The 16477-nt window shown below is 53.9% G+C and overlaps 5 protein-coding genes across 13 annotated transcripts in view; 4 read left to right on the top strand and 1 right to left on the bottom strand.

Annotated features, from left to right (window-relative positions):
• UBAP2 (ubiquitin associated protein 2) overlaps positions 1-16477 on the bottom strand; it is a 123299-nt gene that overhangs the window by 6690 nt on the left and 100132 nt on the right. For all 9 annotated transcript variants that reach the window (XM_083818346.1, XM_083818347.1, XM_083818343.1 and 6 more), the window contains one exon: positions 472-550. In XM_083818346.1, the coding sequence (XP_083674472.1) occupies positions 472-550 (79 nt within the window). The remainder of the gene's footprint in view (positions 1-471; positions 551-16477) is intronic.
• LOC310889987 (interferon-like) lies at positions 571-6754 on the top strand. The gene has a single exon (XM_083818349.1). The coding sequence runs from the start codon at positions 3204-3206 to the stop codon at positions 3945-3947; it is 744 nt and encodes a 247-aa protein (XP_083674475.1). The 5' UTR covers positions 571-3203; the 3' UTR covers positions 3948-6754.
• On the top strand, positions 6942-7896 carry LOC310889992 (interferon-like). The gene has a single exon (XM_083818354.1). It carries the CDS (start codon positions 7310-7312, stop codon positions 7883-7885), a length of 576 nt encoding a protein of 191 aa, XP_083674480.1. The 5' UTR covers positions 6942-7309; the 3' UTR covers positions 7886-7896.
• LOC310889991 (interferon-like) lies at positions 12305-13535 on the top strand. The gene has a single exon (XM_083818353.1). The coding sequence runs from the start codon at positions 12313-12315 to the stop codon at positions 12886-12888; it is 576 nt and encodes a 191-aa protein (XP_083674479.1). The 5' UTR covers positions 12305-12312; the 3' UTR covers positions 12889-13535.
• Positions 13753-16334, top strand: LOC310889999 (interferon-like). The gene has a single exon (XM_083818361.1). The coding sequence runs from the start codon at positions 15100-15102 to the stop codon at positions 15673-15675; it is 576 nt and encodes a 191-aa protein (XP_083674487.1). The 5' UTR covers positions 13753-15099; the 3' UTR covers positions 15676-16334.

The following is a 16477-nucleotide window of genomic DNA, read 5'->3' as shown; positions in this document are numbered from 1 at the left end:
AACATACAAGTGCTAAAATAGCCATAGCCAAGCATGGGTTGCTGCTGGAGGGGTTCTAAAAGGGTCTTAAAAGGGTCTATTCCAGTGCCAAAAAGGAAAGCCAGCCAGCTGAATTTCAAGGAAAAGACTGATTAAACTATCAGGTTTTTTCCAAGCACTTGTATGTGCTTGGGAAAGGCACTAGATGACACTAAGATTTCACTAAGATTTACATTTTTAACAATTTTGCACTTGTTCTCAAAGACTATCCAGCTTTATCCCAGAAGATGTCATTCCCAATCAAAACCATGAATAAAAATCCATGTCAAAGTTGAGAGGGAAAAGCTTGTTTTTATTTACTTATTTTCAGATTGGTGGATTTAAATTGCCTACAGAAGGGAAAAATGACTGCTCTGTCAGCAACAGCAGGATGACCTGCATTTAGAAACTAACACATCTCACTTATTGTCCTTGTCTTTAAATAGCACTCACCTGAGTACGGGTTGTTAGCAAGGCTCCCATCTCTGCCTGTCAAGGTTGCAGGAGCAGGGAATGTAATTCCGTAGTAATCCTTAAACAAAGATGACATCATTTATTAATAGTTGTAACCATAACAGAGCTGAAGAGCTCTTACACACCCTGATTTATAAAAACAAGAATTTTAAAAGCAAGGAATAAGGGAAGCTAATAAGGTCAGCTTCTGCCCAAGCTTACAACAGAGCTGAAGATTTACCAGGATCCTCAATTTCAAACTAAACCTCCTTTATGGACACTTGATATTGTCTGCAATCATTTTATCTCGTAATGGCAGTTTCTGCTTAGCCTGCTGATACATCTAAGGGTGTAGAAGGTCACTTCTCACTGAGCATCCACCTCTGCTCAAAGGCAATGACTAAAAGCTCTTCTCACCCAACCCTCAGCTTAGAGCTGTCATCTTCCAGCAAGACTGCACCTGGAAGAGCAACAGACCCTGCAGGGTGCCAAAGACTTGGAGTCAGGCCAGGACCATGAAAATAACATGGATGTAGTCTAAAGGTCTTGTACCATGCCCTGTTCTCTAAAAGAAAAAGCATTACCTAGAAAAAGAGAACAAATTTGAAAGAAAACTGGAGCAAACGAGTTACTACCTGATGACAGAAAAGATTAAACTATGTCACAGAAGACCATACAGATCTGTGGACTGCAAAGTGGGGTGCCCAACACAACCCATTGGGGTGCGTGAAGATTTTTTTAGTACCGCTAATAACATGAAATAAAAAAAGGGGCTGGGTGATCAACCCTTTACCCCCTTCCCAAAGTGATGGGGGTGCATGATCAAAAGAGATGGAGACCACTGCCTTAGACTATATTCTTCTAGGTCCTCTACAGGAAGACAGTCCTCACTCTGGCAGGCTTGCACTCTGAGATAACAGAGCACACCAGCAAAAAACAAAGCAACATTTCATTTTCAGTTGGGGTGCAGAAGTTGCCCTTCCCTCTCTGGGTGAGCTCCACCTGTGGGGCTGGTATTCCACCAGGCAGTTTTCCGCCTGACGTTCACTTACTCCTCACCACCCAGAGCTAGTTAATGCCTTCACCACTCCTCTCCCCATTTCCATACATGCTCCAGCACTGGAAAAGTATCCTCGTCCTCCACACTCATCTCTGCAAATTCCCTGACACCTTAAATGCTTTCTCTGATTTAATTGCATCTTCCACCTTGCTGCAATTCTGTCTCTCACTGCCTTGTTCCATACACGTCATCCTCCATCACCCAACATGAAATAACCTGGCAAAGACTTAAGATTCCGGGGACTTTGTGTAACTCGAAACCGTGCCGTATTTCATCATCCTTTCCTTCCCAGGTAATTCCGTCTTATCAACTCCAGCAGGAGTCTCTTAACAAAACACAACCACTTTCCTATTAAAAGTCTTAGCAGATCAATAGCACTTCCTTCTCCTGCCAAGGAAAATGCCACAAATAACAGACATGCTAGTATTTTTCCCTATATAAATTCCACAAAGTATAATCAAATTCACATGAGAACAGGGTCTAAGAGTTGCACTTATTCCGACTGGCATCACAGCCAGCAGCTAAGGCTCAAGTCCCACCACCACTTCCAAGGCCGCTACCATGCAGGCAAGCTACAAGGCAGCAGCAGACAAGGTGACATACCCAAATAACACCAAGTCAGAATTTACAGTACCGACATGCGCATGAAGAAATGGAGTTGGATTTTTAAAAGTATGCCCAAAAAGAAAAAGAAAAATGGGAAACCCCAGTTCTGGTCAGATCAATGCCTCTTGCTGCCAGACCATGACGACAACTGCTCCTGGACCTCTGCCCACTTTCACTTTCTAGATGTAAACAGACTGGCACCTCAAACACCAACATTACCACCTGTCCTGATAAAATTCTTAGTACAAAATTCTTCAAATTCAAAACACAACATTAAAAAAAAAGATGCAAGAAGCAGAATGACCACATGAACAGCTGACAGCAAAACCTCTCATATTCAGGCATTTATCCAGAAAGTTCAACACACCGAGGACAAAACACTGGGGGGCATAGGGTGGTCACAAGAATGGATAGTCTACAAGATTTTTGCAAAAGGAGAATCTGTTCTACCAGCAACGCTTTTATATCAACAAAGATGTTATAGAAAAGGCAAGAAAAAAGACTGTTTGAAATCCTTAAAAAAATTGTAAACAACAAAAAGCAAATAAAGGGAAACATACATAAACAGAAATACAAAGAGTATCGGAGCATTATATATGAAAAATTGATTTGGGTAGGCAAGGAAACCTGAAAATAAAGCATAAGCAAAACAGTCCATGAAAGCAACAAAAGGGAAACCCTGAAACAATTCTGCAGCCCAGCTGCCCCAACTGCTTCTGCCACAGCACTTTAACATCCCCCACCCAGCCACATTGGCCCACAGCCAGCCTGACCCGCAACCGGGGCACCCCAGCACCCCTACAGCACCGCTGGGAAAGATGTGTGCTGCCCCTGCCTGCAGCACGAGGGCACACCTCAGCTGGCTCCACAGAAGACTGAAGAAAAAAGGCAAACAGAAACCAAAACTGAAAACGGAAACAGGGGAATTCTCTCTGGATGATGATGATGAAAGGAAAGATGCAGTACAGCATAAAGCCCGACACACGGCAGCACCCCGAGCACTGCCACCACCCGCACCACCACCCAGCCCCAACAGGCTCCTGCCCAGCGCGACCCAACACCCACCATGCCTGGGCCCGCAGCCCCACCACCAACAGCCATCCACAGCGCCCTGGCGCTCCTGCTCCTCCTCATGCCTCTCGCCAACGCCTTCTCCTGCAGCCCCCTGCGCCTCCACGACAGCGCCTTCCCCTGGGACAGCCTCCAGCTCCTCCGCGACATGGCTCCCAGCCCCACGCAGCCCTGCCCGCACCAACACGCGCTTTTTCACTTCCCGGAGACCCTCCTGGACACCAACGACACACAGCAAGCCGCACACACCATCCTCTATCTCCTCCACCACCTCTTCAACATCCTCAGCAGTCCGAGAATCCCTGTGCACTGGCTCGACACCGCACGCCACGACCTCCTCAACAAGCTCAACCACTACATCCACCACCTTGAGCGCTGCTTCCCAGCCGACGCCACGCGCTTCCACAGGCGAGGGCCCCGCAACTTTCACCTCAGCATCAGCAAGTACTTCAGGAGCATCCAACACTTCCTCCAGAACCACACCTACAGCCCCTGCGCCTGGCACCACGTCCGCCTCGAGGCTCACACCTGCTTCCAGCGCCTGGACACACTGATACGGCGGATGAAGAGCCGAGCATTTCCCAGCCTCTCCCAAAGCCATCTGCGCCTTACAACTGTCCCCAGCCAACGCCAGTGGACACCGAGCAAGAGGCAGCAGCTGCAGCACAGACTGGGTCGGCTCAGCACTGCTCGGCCCTCCTCCAGCCACAAGCCCACAGCGGCGGGGAAACAGCCGTGACTGCACCGAGGCCAGGCCCGGTCCTGGCTGCGGCACAGCGCATCCAGCCATGTGGTGCGCACCACGGACACTTCACTGCAAGGGAATGGGGAAGACACAGCTATGTCACACAGCTGGGGGACAGCCGTGATGCGATGTTGACAGGCGAAGAATTTATTACCCATGGGACTGTGTTGCCTCTCTGGACTGCGACCTCCCCTGACGGAAGAGGAAGGTGTCGATGGGCACTGTGGGGACTTGGACATGTTGATGACTATTTATTGCAGAACTTTATTTATCACGCCTTTGTTTATTTATCCCCCCCTTTTTAATTTATTTATTCATCCTTATTTATTTGCACTTAGTATTTATTCACTCTTTTTCTGGAAATAAAGATTTTATATTTTATAAAAAAGACGAGAAGTCGTGGTCATCTCTCACGGGCCCCACGGGCACAGGCGAGCTCCCTGAGGCCAGCAGAGCCTTGCCTCCTGCAGCCTGTCCCACTGATGGCCTTTGTCACTGGTTGAGGGCTCTCGGCTGCTGACTGCTACCACAGGGCTGCCGGGGAGCAGCATCTCTCCTGAACCCACCAAGCCCACGGGCATCTCCCGCCAACACCAGACCCTAATGGTGCATGCCTGCCCTGAAAACATGGCACCCGTGCCACACACTTCTCATCTGCCACCACCCACCTGCTCCCTTCCCAGTCCTCTCCCACTGCCAAGGTGTGAAAGCCACCTTCATGTGCACCCCAAGACCAACACCCCAACACGATCAACCTTCTAGCGATGCCATGGGGCTGCCTGGGGCTAAAGAGGGAGGCATGGACAAAGAGTACCTCACAGAGGAAAGGGGGGACCAAGCAAGGCCTGTGGAAATCTGGGCAAGAAGCTGCACCTCAGTGCTAACCAACAACATACAGGAACACCAAAAAGCCACAAAAAAAAAAACCTATCAGATGCTCAGGAACTGCTCGTTGTTCTCCTACAGCCACCACAGTCTTGCACTTCTTCATCCCAACACAACCTTAGTAAGCAGACAGCAGCATCCTCCAACACCGCCACCCAAGACAGTCCAACCCAGTCAGCACAGAACAGTACAGCATCCCACATACCACCAGCTGCTCCTTTAACCTGACCACCACCCCAAAAACCACTGCCCCAGGTGCTTTACCCCCACAAGCCAGGGCAAGACAGCAGCAATGCCCAGTACCTCCAGGCTCCTCCTGGAGAGGGGAAAGAGGCCATTCTCCATGCTGTCACACCACCTCCAACATACCACTACTGCAAAGATACTGCTCTGGGCAAAAGCAAACAGAGATGTCACTTGCAACTGAGAAGCAAAGGAAAAAATGTACTCAGGCGCACAGCACGAGCCCTCCCGCAGCAGCCTCCAGCTCCTGGTCATACCACAGTCCTCCTCATGTTACTCCTAATCAGAAGTACCGTGCGATCCCAGACAGGGGGACCTGACTGACTGTCTTGTGACGTAGCTGCAGAGAGCAACCCTCCTCAGAAGAACAGAACATGAGAGAAATGCAGGAAATTCAAACACGAATTTCAAACTTCCAAAACTGAAAGAAAAGTATTATCTTTATCTTTAATGTAATACAATACCAAAAAAGGGACCAGGGAGGTCACAGAATGTCCATCCCTAGAGATGCTCAACAGTTTCATTCAATAAGTCCCTCAGGAAACTCAGGGAAACTACCCTCAGCACAAGATTGCACTCAGGATCTCGAAAGACTTCTTCCAAAATACATCATACCAGAATTTCAAAACATGAAAAGAAATGATACACTGAGTCATTAAAAAACACGGAAACAGAGAAACAGAGAAGTTCCAATAGTACAAGACAATTGCAAAGAAAACATCATTTTTACCAGGCAAGAAAACCTAAAACTGAAAAAAAAGCAACTGCTAATGATAAGACTTTTCTTTCACACAGCACATTGAGACACTTTCAATGAAAATTTACTCAACTGACAAAAGCAGCAAAACTGTAGTAAAATATTCTTGCCTGGCACTCCATCACTGAACATGAAACACCTCAAAACAGACTCCTCAGAAATTTTAAAAGCGTTTAAAGAGAAGAAAGGCAAGACCAAACACTGCAAGAACTCCATCAGTCAAACTCATTCGAACCTACAAACAAAAGCCACCACCTTAAGGACAAGCCATGCTGGAGAGCTCCTGAGATTCATAGAGTTACAGGATCATTAAGGCTGGAAAAGACCTCCAAGATCATCTGCTCTAACCAACCCCCTACCCCCAATGTCACCCACTAAACCCTGACCCTAAGCACCACGTCCAAACTTTCCTAAAACACCCCCAGGGACAGTGATGCCACCACCTCCCTGGGCAACCCAATCCAACACCTGACCACTATTTCAGAGAGGAAATGTCTCAGAATTTCCAACCTAAACCTTCCCTGGCACAACTTGAGGCTATTCTCTCTTGTCCTACCGCTACTTATCTGTGGGAAGAGGCAGACCTGCAGCTCCCCACACCTTCCTTTCAGGTTGCTGTAGAGAGCCATAAGCTCTGCCCTGAGCCTCCTCTTCTCGAGAAGAAAAAACCCCAGTTCCCTCAGCCACTCCTCATTAACACTTGTGGTCCAGGCAGTTCACCAGCTTCACAGCCCTTCTCTGGGCACACTCCAGGGCCTTGATGTCTCTCTTGTACTGAGGGGACCAAAACTGAACACAGGACTCGAGGTGTGGCCTCACCATAGCAGAGTACAGGGGGACGATGACCTCCCTGCTCCTGCTGGCCATACTATTCCTAATACAAGCCAGGATGCCACCAGCCTTGTTGGCCACCCAGGCACACTGCCAGTATCATTTTCAAAATATTCCAAAACATAAAAAGCAACGATGAATTCTTACCAAAAAAAAAGACAAATACGAAACCTAAAAAAACACACAAAAACTACTACCATTTCAAAAACGAAAAATATAAACACTTGAGACGCATGGGAAACTTTACCGGAAAAAAGACATACCAAAGAGGAAGAAAAAGGGAAGCCATAAAAAGTTCTCTCAGACAGAGCTCCACAGCCACCCTCTTCCCACCACTTTCACATCCCCCACACAAACACTAAGGACAGATTACCCACCACCTCAACAAAAAACACCAGCCAAGGACCTCCAGCACCCGCACCACGCTCAGGGCCACCCCAACAACGCACTTCCCCACACACCACAACCACCAAAACTGAAAACCACAGCCGGAAACTCTCACCAACCAGAAAGCGACGAAGGGAAAGAGAGATGCCGCACCGCATAAAGCCCGACACACGGCAGCACCCCGAGCACTGCCACCACCCGCACCACCACCCAGCCCCAACAGGCTCCTGCCCAGCGCGACCCAACACCCACCATGCCTGGGCCCGCAGCCCCACCACCAACAGCCATCCACAGCGCCCTGGCGCTCCTGCTCCTCCTCACGCCTCCCGCCGACGCCTTCTCCTGCAGCCCCCTGCGCCTCCACGACAGCGCCTTCCCCTGGGACAGCCTCCAGCTCCTCCGCGACATGGCTCCCAGCCCCACGCAGCCCTGCCCGCACCAACACGCGCCTTGCTCCTTCCTGGACACCCTCCTGGACACCAACGACACACAGCAAGCCGCACACGCCGCCCTCCACCTCCTCCAGCACCTCTTCGACACCCTCAGCAGCCCCAGCACCCCCGCGCACTGGCTCCACACCGCACGCCGCGACCTCCTCAACCAGCTCCAGCACCACATCCACCACCTCGAGCGCTGCTTCCCAGCCGACGCCACGCGCTTCCACAGGCGAGGGCCCCGCAACCTTCACCTCGGCATCAACAAGTACTTCGGCTGCATCCAACACTTCCTCCAGAACCACACCTACAGCCCCTGCGCCTGGGACCACGTCCGCCTCGAGGCTCACGCCTGCTTCCAGCGCATCCACCGCCTCACCCGCGCCATGCGCTAAGAGGAGCCCCACACGCGCACCTCTGCCCTCACGCCTCCCTTCGCCCACCACACTGGGACGCTGACAAGAACTGACCAGAGCCCACAGACCACCACCACCCACCACCTCCTTATTTAACTATTTATTTCAACCAAGCTTGTCGTCTATTTATTAACTATTTATGCAAAGGAAATAAAGACCTTTTGTAAGAACCTGACCAGTCCTAGAGCATCCCTCTCGCTGGCCTGAGGGCATCTGGATAATGCCCTCATCTCCAGCCTTACACTTCTGCTTAGCCCTCAAGTGCTCAGGCGCTTCCACTCAACCACCTCGGGACAACCCCACCAACCAAACTCGTCTCCATCACCCCTCTCCCGTCCCGTCCCGGGGCACCTCTGCCAACAGCCCCTCTCTCTCTCTCTCCCCACGCACACCCTCGCAGCTACCACCCCCACGCACCCAGCACCTCTCTCCTTCTCTCAGCCTCCATCAGCATGCACAGCTCGCTCTCGCTCCACTCCTCTCCTACCACCTCCACAGCTTCAGCGACCACAAACCCCTCCCTCCACCACACCGCTGATGACCTCGCCAGGCACACCGCTCCTCAGCCAACCAGCCCCTTCACAGCCCGCTGACCGCTCTCCCACCCACACGGCCCAGGATCAACGTGGCCTTCGCGCCTGACCACGCACACTGCACGCTCACGGGCATGACACACTCCCTGGTCACAGCCAACACAGCTGCACGAGAGGAATCTCCTCTTTGACTCAAGCTTCTCCTCTCAGGACAACGGTACCCTCCTACCTCACCAAGGGACACCACCCAACGTCATCTTTTTACACTGCACGGAGAAATTTAATGAAATATAACAAGGGCAAGTGTAGAGTCCTGCATCTGGGCAAGCACAACTCCAGACACCACGATGCCTTGGGGACCGTCCTGCTGGACGGCAGCAAAGGGGAAACGGACCCGGGGCTCCTGGTGGACAGCACGATGACCAGGAGCCAGCTCTGTGCGCTCGTGGCTAAGAAGGCCAATGGCATCCTGGGGTGGATTACAAGGGCTGTGGTTATTACGTTAAGACAGCCTCTCCTTCCCCTCTACTCTGCCCTGCTGAGACCGCATCTGGAATATCGTCTCCAGTTCTCAGACCCTTACTTCACTAAGGACACGGAACTGCTTGAGAGAGTCCCGCGCAGAGCCACGAGGATGAGGAAGGGAGTGGAGCATCTCCCTTACGACGAACGGCTGAGGGAGCTGGGTCTCTTTAGCTTGGAGAGCACGAGACTCAGGGGTCACCTCGATGTGTAAAGGATGAGTGTCAGGAGGACGGAGACAGGTTCTTCTCTCTGACATCTAAAGATAGGACAAGAAGCAATGCGTGCAAGCTGCAATACTCAGGTTACACCTCATGTTCTGTGTAAGTATGAGACAAAACGTGTTTCACGGTGAGGGTGAGAGAACACTGGAACAGGCTGACCACGGGAGTTGTGGAGTCCCCTTCTCTGGAGGCATTCAAAACCTGCCTGGATGCGTTCTTGTGCGACGTCATCTAAGTCTTCCTGCTCTGGCAGTGGGAACAGACTGGATGATTGGCCAAGGTCCCTTCCAATCCCTCGTATTTTGTGATTCTGTGTGATTCTACCAAAGCTTTCGTACTTCCTCTCACAGTACCCTTCTGGACAAAACGGACAGCAAACAGCTCATCAACTACACAGCACGATGGGAAAACAACCACCAGACGAGGCGGCCTCAGCGGCTTACGCTAAACGGGGTTACAGCAGGCTGGCAGCCAGTCACTAACGGCATGCCCTAGCCCACCATTTTAGGGACAGGGCTCTTTAATGCCTTCACAAAAAACCTGGATGAAGGACTCAAAGGCAGAACACGTCACTTAGCGAACACCGCTACACTCGCAAGAGGCGCGGACTCCCGCGAGGACACAGAGCCCTTGCACGGAGCCCTTGGCAAACCAGAGGGCTGGGCACTCACCAACCACCTCACGCGCACCAACAGCAAGCGCTGCACTGGGCTGCACCGGGGACGGGGCAACCCTGCCTTCACCTGCACACGGGAGGAACACAGGCCAGACAGCGGCCCCACAGAAACACATCTCAGCATTTGGGTCAACACCAAGCGCAACATGAGCCAGCAGCACGCCCTGGCAGACAAAAGGGACAGCCGTATCCTGGGCGGCCTCAGGCCCAGCGAGGGAAGGGACTGTCCCACTCTGCTCTGGGGCAGCCTCACCTCGAGCACCCCCTACGCTTCTGGGTACCACAAAACAAGGGCATAAAGCCATTGGAGAACTTCCAAAGGAGGGAAACGGAGACTGTGAAAGGTCCGGAGAGCAAGACGAGTGAGCAGTAGATGAGGTCCCTCACTTCCTGCAGCCAACAATAGAGGAGACGGAGGGGACGCCTCATGCCGGCCTACAGCTCCCTCATGAGGGAGCAGAGGGGCAGGCGCTGAGCTCTGCTCTCTGGGGACAGCGACAGGACCCCAGGGAACGCCATGGAGCTGGGACAGGGGAGGGTCACCCTGCCTCTTAGGAAAAGGTTCTTCCCAGTCAAGGTAGCTGGACACTGGAACACGCTCCACAGGGAGATGGTCACGGCACCAAACCCTCCCGGAGCTCAAGGAGTGCTTGGACAAGGCTCTCACAAATACAGTTTGGTTCTTGGCTCCTCCACCATGGACCCGGGACTTGGACTCCGTGATCCCTGAGGGTCCCTTCACACTCACAATATAACATGGTTCTACAATTCTTCTTGCCTCCTGACACCTTCACAGCCTTCTTGACAGCCTTCGTCCCACAAGGACCAACCAACGCCTACATGCCAGGACAGAGGAAAGAGCTCCTTGCCATTCTACTGCTTCACAAAGAACTAATACCAAAACAAAGGGGAAAGACAGACCAAAAACCAAACCCAATACGACCAGCAACCGGCCTTCACACAACAAAAGCACATGCTCAGAAAGGCAATTCTGAAGGGCAAAAGAAAAGCATGATAGCACTCCTCAAGGAATAAAGGGAAACCCTCACACACCCACACCACAACCGCTCTCGCGGCCTCTGCCCCACCGCTTGCACACCCTGCCTTCAACCACACCACCACTGCAGACAACCTCCCGTCAACCACAACACTCCCCTCGCAGGGAGGCACGCACAGCACCACGGCCAATGCAGTGTCCTCTCTGGAGACACGAGATGGACTTGATGAGTTAGCGCAACAACGCTAGGGAACGGTCTAGACAACAAGTCTTATGAGGGGGGCACAGGGACCCTGTGTCCCCCCCCACCCTTGTACGAAAGAGGGCTCAGGGGAGACCTTGCTGTACTTCACAAATAACTTAAGGGACGTTGCGTTGCAAGGTGGAGAACGGGGCTCTCCTCCACAGCACTAAGAGGGAAAAGGGCCTTACGGTTCGGTTCACCAGCAGAGGTCTAGCCTGGAGACGAGGAGAAATTTCATGACTGAAACGGTTGGGCAGCATTGGGATAGGCTGTCCGGCAAAATGGTTGAGTCAGTATCCCTGGAGATCTTCGAGAAACGCGTACATTCAGGACGTAATGACAAGGGTTACTGCTGGACTCTAATTCAAGATTAATGGTTCAACTAGATGATCTTAGACGTCTTCCCCAAACTCTATGATTCCATGACCCTTGGGGGTCCCTTCATTTGCAGGAAACGCTACCATAAAGTTCCTCTTCATCCAAAAACAAAACGCACACAAACCCAAGACACGGGTGATCCGACACAGGGACAAGCAGCAGACAAGCTTTGGGAAGCTCCATCCAGACAGACATTCAAAGCACAGGAAGACGAGGGACACATCTCCTCCAACGATACCTGACCACAGAACCGCAGTAGGACCGAGCAGCTCACAACACCCCTGCCTCCAGAAACACCTCTAAACCTGCCATGAACGACTGCGCTGAAAGTAAAATGCAACAGACAGGCAAAATAAGACCACAAAGAAAAAACCCAGACCCAACACTAGGGCATGACATAGGGAAAGCGGACCTAGGGAGGAAGAGCGATCTTGGGGAGTACTCAACTACTCTCCCTCAAGGCCAAAAGGGAAACACAAAGAAAAGCACATCCGCAACACAGCTGCGCCAGCACCCTCTTCCCACCACTTTCACATCCCCCACACAAACACTAAGGACAGATTACCCACCACCTCAACAAAAAACACCAGCCAAGGACCTCCAGCACCCGCACCACGCTCAGGGCCACCCCAACAACGCACTTCCCCACACACCACAACCACCAAAACTGAAAACCACAGCCGGAAACTCTCACCAACCAGAAAGCGACGAAGGGAAAGAGAGATGCCGCACCGCATAAAGCCCGACACACGGCAGCACCCCGAGCACTGCCACCACCCGCACCACCACCCAGCCCCAACAGGCTCCTGCCCAGCGCGACCCAACACCCACCATGCCTGGGCCCGCAGCCCCACCACCAACAGCCATCCACAGCGCCCTGGCGCTCCTGCTCCTCCTCACGCCTCCCGCCGACGCCTTCTCCTGCAGCCCCCTGCGCCTCCACGACAGCGCCTTCCCCTGGGACAGCCTCCAGCTCCTCCGCGACATGGCTCCCAGCCCCACGCAGCCCTGCCCGCACCAACACGCGCCTTGCTCCTTCCCGGACACCCTCCTGGACACCAACGACACACAGCAAGCCGCACACGCCGCCCTCCACCTCCTCCAGCACCTCTTCGACACCCTCAGCAGCCCCAGCACCCCCGCGCACTGGCTCCACACCGCACGCCGCGACCTCCTCAACCAGCTCCAGCACCACATCCACCACCTCGAGCGCTGCTTCCCAGCCGACGCCACGCGCTTCCACAGGCGAGGGCCCCGCAACCTTCACCTCGGCATCAACAAGTACTTCGGCTGCATCCAACACTTCCTCCAGAACCACACCTACAGCCCCTGCGCCTGGGACCACGTCCGCCTCGAGGCTCACGCCTGCTTCCAGCGCATCCACCGCCTCACCCGCGCCATGCGCTAAGAGGAGCCCCACACGCGCACCTCCCTCCCTCCCGCCTCCTATTTATCTATTTATTCAACTATTTATTGAAAGCAAATAAACTTCACCTTTTCTACAAACCTCCTCCAAGTGGCTCTTGTCTCACCAGTACAGAACCTCCCAAGGGGGCAGCCCACCTCCACACACAACCACCGCACCGAGCCCCACACAAGGACTCAAACACGGGGCCATCTCCCCTTCCCTCCCTCACTCATGGCAGCTCGGGCTGGCACGGGGTGGGGTGGGAGCAGAAGGCTGCTCCAGCGTGCGGGGGCCAGCCCCAAATCCTCTTCCCCAGGGCCTCCACAACTGCTCCACGCTCAGGCAGCACCAAAGAAAAAGACGTGCCACCTCGCTCGGCGTTCAGCTGCATGCTCTGCAGATGGGGCACAGCACCCTCCTGCACACCGTGTCCCCGTGCTGCTTGCTGCATCACTCGGACCTGCGGGTCGCTCACTCAAGAGCCAGACGACAGACACAAATACTTCGTATTCTCTTCACTTCAGATACCTTTCCCGGGGCCGCAGATTTGGACAACAGCTCCCTTCCTCCTGCTCTTTGAACAACAACGACGTGCCATAGGGCAAAATGTGCAAGGTCCTGCCACGGACCTCCCTCCCACAGCCATGGCACATACAGACCCCCCTCCCACAGCCATGGCACATACAGACCCCCCTCCCACAGCCATGGCACATACAGACCCCCCTCCCACAGCCATGGCACATACAGACCCCCCTCCCACAGCCATGGCACATACAGACCCCCCTCCCACAGCCATGGCACATACAGACCCCCCTCCCACAGCCATGGCACATACAGACCCCCCTCCCACAGCCATGGCACATACAGACCCCCCTCCCACAGCCATGGCACATACAGACCTGCTAGTGACCTTCCCGTAACTAGGGGGAACCTAAGAGAAAGGTGGGGAGGGACTCACTCTGTGAGGGTGGAGGGAGAGGACGCCAGATAATGGCTTTCCACTAAAAGAGGGTACATTTACGTTACACTTTCCAAAGAAATCCTTTACTATAACGCTGGTGAGGCACCGGCACACGCTGCCCAAAGAAGCTGGGAATGCCCCGTCCCTGGCAGTGCTCAAGTCCAGGCTGGATGGCGTTTTCGGCACCAGGTCTGGAGGGAGGTGCCCCAGACCATGGCAGTGGGTTGGGACCGGGTGACCTTTAAGGTCCTTTCTAACCCCAACCATCCAAAAATTCTAGGATCTCAGGAAGCCTCCTCCTTCACCTCTTCCCACGTAAGAGAAATAACAAAGGGAACAGGGCTCAGCCCATCCCAAAAACAACACCCTTGCCATACAAACAGCTGATGGGCACTATACCTTCTCTCCACGTGCCACGGCTCACAAGGAACAGAAAGCAACAACCACAAGACTTGGTGCCTGAGGCCATGCGAATGGCAACACACACCCAGCTCGCAAGAAGAAACCCCCCTTCTTCCTTTTTCCCCAAAGCAAACGCCTGTCCTAAATGCTCACAGCAGCTTCAAACGCTTAAGCCTCTAGGAGCTCCTCATACAGAGACATTCAGGGACCGAGGACCTACACCCACACCCATCTCCTCTCAAACAACCACCACGAAGCAATGGGGACACCAGACACCTCCCTTAGGCTCCTTCGAAGAACATCGCTTCGCAGTCCTTGGAAAACACAAATAGAAACATCAACACATACAAGGGAAAACACACGCAACACATTAATAGTACAAAGACGACAACCTAACGCTACGGGATTGCATAGCGAAAGTGGACTTGGGCAGAAAGAGAAATTTCAATGAAGCTACGACAAAAAGATCCCCCTACAGGCCAAAATAGAAACCAGAAATAGAAAAAAGAACCACATCTGCGGCACACCTTCCGCAGCACCTTCTCCCCGCCACTTTCACATCCCCCGCCTCCCAATACCCCCTAAAAACAACAGCCAAAACACCAGCCAAGGACCTCCAGCACCCGCACCACGCTCAGGGCCACCCCAACAACGCACTTCCCCACACACCACAACCACCAAAACTGAAAACCACAGCCGGAAACTCTCACCAACCAGAAAGCGACGAAGGGAAAGAGAGATGCCGCACCGCATAAAGCCCGACACACGGCAGCACCCCGAGCACTGCCACCACCCGCACCACCACCCAGCCCCAACAGGCTCCTGCCCAGCGCGACCCAACACCCACCATGCCTGGGCCCGCAGCCCCACCACCAACAGCCATCCACAGCGCCCTGGCGCTCCTGCTCCTCCTCACGCCTCCCGCCGACGCCTTCTCCTGCAGCCCCCTGCGCCTCCACGACAGCGCCTTCCCCTGGGACAGCCTCCAGCTCCTCCGCGACATGGCTCCCAGCCCCACGCAGCCCTGCCCGCACCAACACGCGCCTTGCTCCTTCCCGGACACCCTCCTGGACACCAACGACACACAGCAAGCCGCACACGCCGCCCTCCACCTCCTCCAGCACCTCTTCGACACCCTCAGCAGCCCCAGCACCCCCGCGCACTGGCTCCACACCGCACGCCGCGACCTCCTCAACCAGCTCCAGCACCACATCCACCACCTCGAGCGCTGCTTCCCAGCCGACGCCACGCGCTTCCACAGGCGAGGGCCCCGCAACCTTCACCTCGGCATCAACAAGTACTTCGGCTGCATCCAACACTTCCTCCAGAACCACACCTACAGCCCCTGCGCCTGGGACCACGTCCGCCTCGAGGCTCACGCCTGCTTCCAGCGCATCCACCGCCTCACCCGCGCCATGCGCTAAGAGGAGCCCCACACGCGCACCTCCCTCCCTCCCGCCTCCTATTTATCTATTTATTCAACTATTTATTGAAAACAAATAAACTTCACCTTTTCTACAAACCTCCTCCAAGTGGCTCTTGTCTCACCAGTACAGAACCTCCCAAGGGGGCAGCCCACCTCCACACACAACCACCGCACCGAGCCCCACACAAGGACTCAAACACGGGGCCATCTCCCCTTCCCTCCCTCCCTCCCTCATGGCAGGCTCGGGGTGGGGTGGGAGCAGAAGGCTGCTCCAGCGTGCGGGGGCCAGCCCCAAATCCTCTTCCCCAGGGCCTCCACAACTGCTCCACGCTCAGGCAGCACCAAAGAAAAAGACGTGCCACCTCGCTCGGCGTTCAGCTGCATGCTCTGCAGATGGGGCACAGCACCCTCCTGCACACCGTGTCCCCGTGCTGCTTGCTGCATCACTCGGACCTGCGGGTCGCTCACTCAAGAGCCAGACGACAGACACAAATACTTCGTATTCTCTTCACTTCAGATACCTTTCCCGGGGCCGCAGATTTGGACAACAGCTCCCTTCCTCCTGCTCTTTGAACAACAACGACGTGCCATAGGGCAAAATGTGCAAGGTCCTGCCACGGACCTCCCTCCCACAGCCATGGCACATACAGACCCCCCTCCCACAGCCATGGCACATACAGACCCCCCTCCCACAGCCATGGCACATACAGACCCCCCTCCCACAGCCATGGCACATACAGACCCCCCTCCCACAGCCATGGCACATACAGACCCCCCTCCCACAGCCATGGCACATACAG

This window comes from Anser anser, assembly GCF_964211835.1.
Source record: "Anser anser genome assembly, chromosome: Z".
In the NCBI taxonomy this organism is placed as follows: domain Eukaryota; kingdom Metazoa; phylum Chordata; class Aves; order Anseriformes; family Anatidae; genus Anser; species Anser anser.
Note: the sequence above shows the minus strand (reverse complement) of the source record. Positions and strands in the feature narration are given on the sequence as shown.

Excerpts from the sequence above, each read along its gene's own strand:
- LOC310889992 (XM_083818354.1), top strand. The coding sequence starts at position 7,310 with ATGCCTGGGCCCGCAGCCCCACCACCAACAGCCATCCACAGCGCCCTG.
- LOC310889987 (XM_083818349.1), top strand. The coding sequence starts at position 3,204 with ATGCCTGGGCCCGCAGCCCCACCACCAACAGCCATCCACAGCGCCCTG.
- LOC310889999 (XM_083818361.1), top strand. The coding sequence starts at position 15,100 with ATGCCTGGGCCCGCAGCCCCACCACCAACAGCCATCCACAGCGCCCTG.
- LOC310889991 (XM_083818353.1), top strand. The coding sequence starts at position 12,313 with ATGCCTGGGCCCGCAGCCCCACCACCAACAGCCATCCACAGCGCCCTG.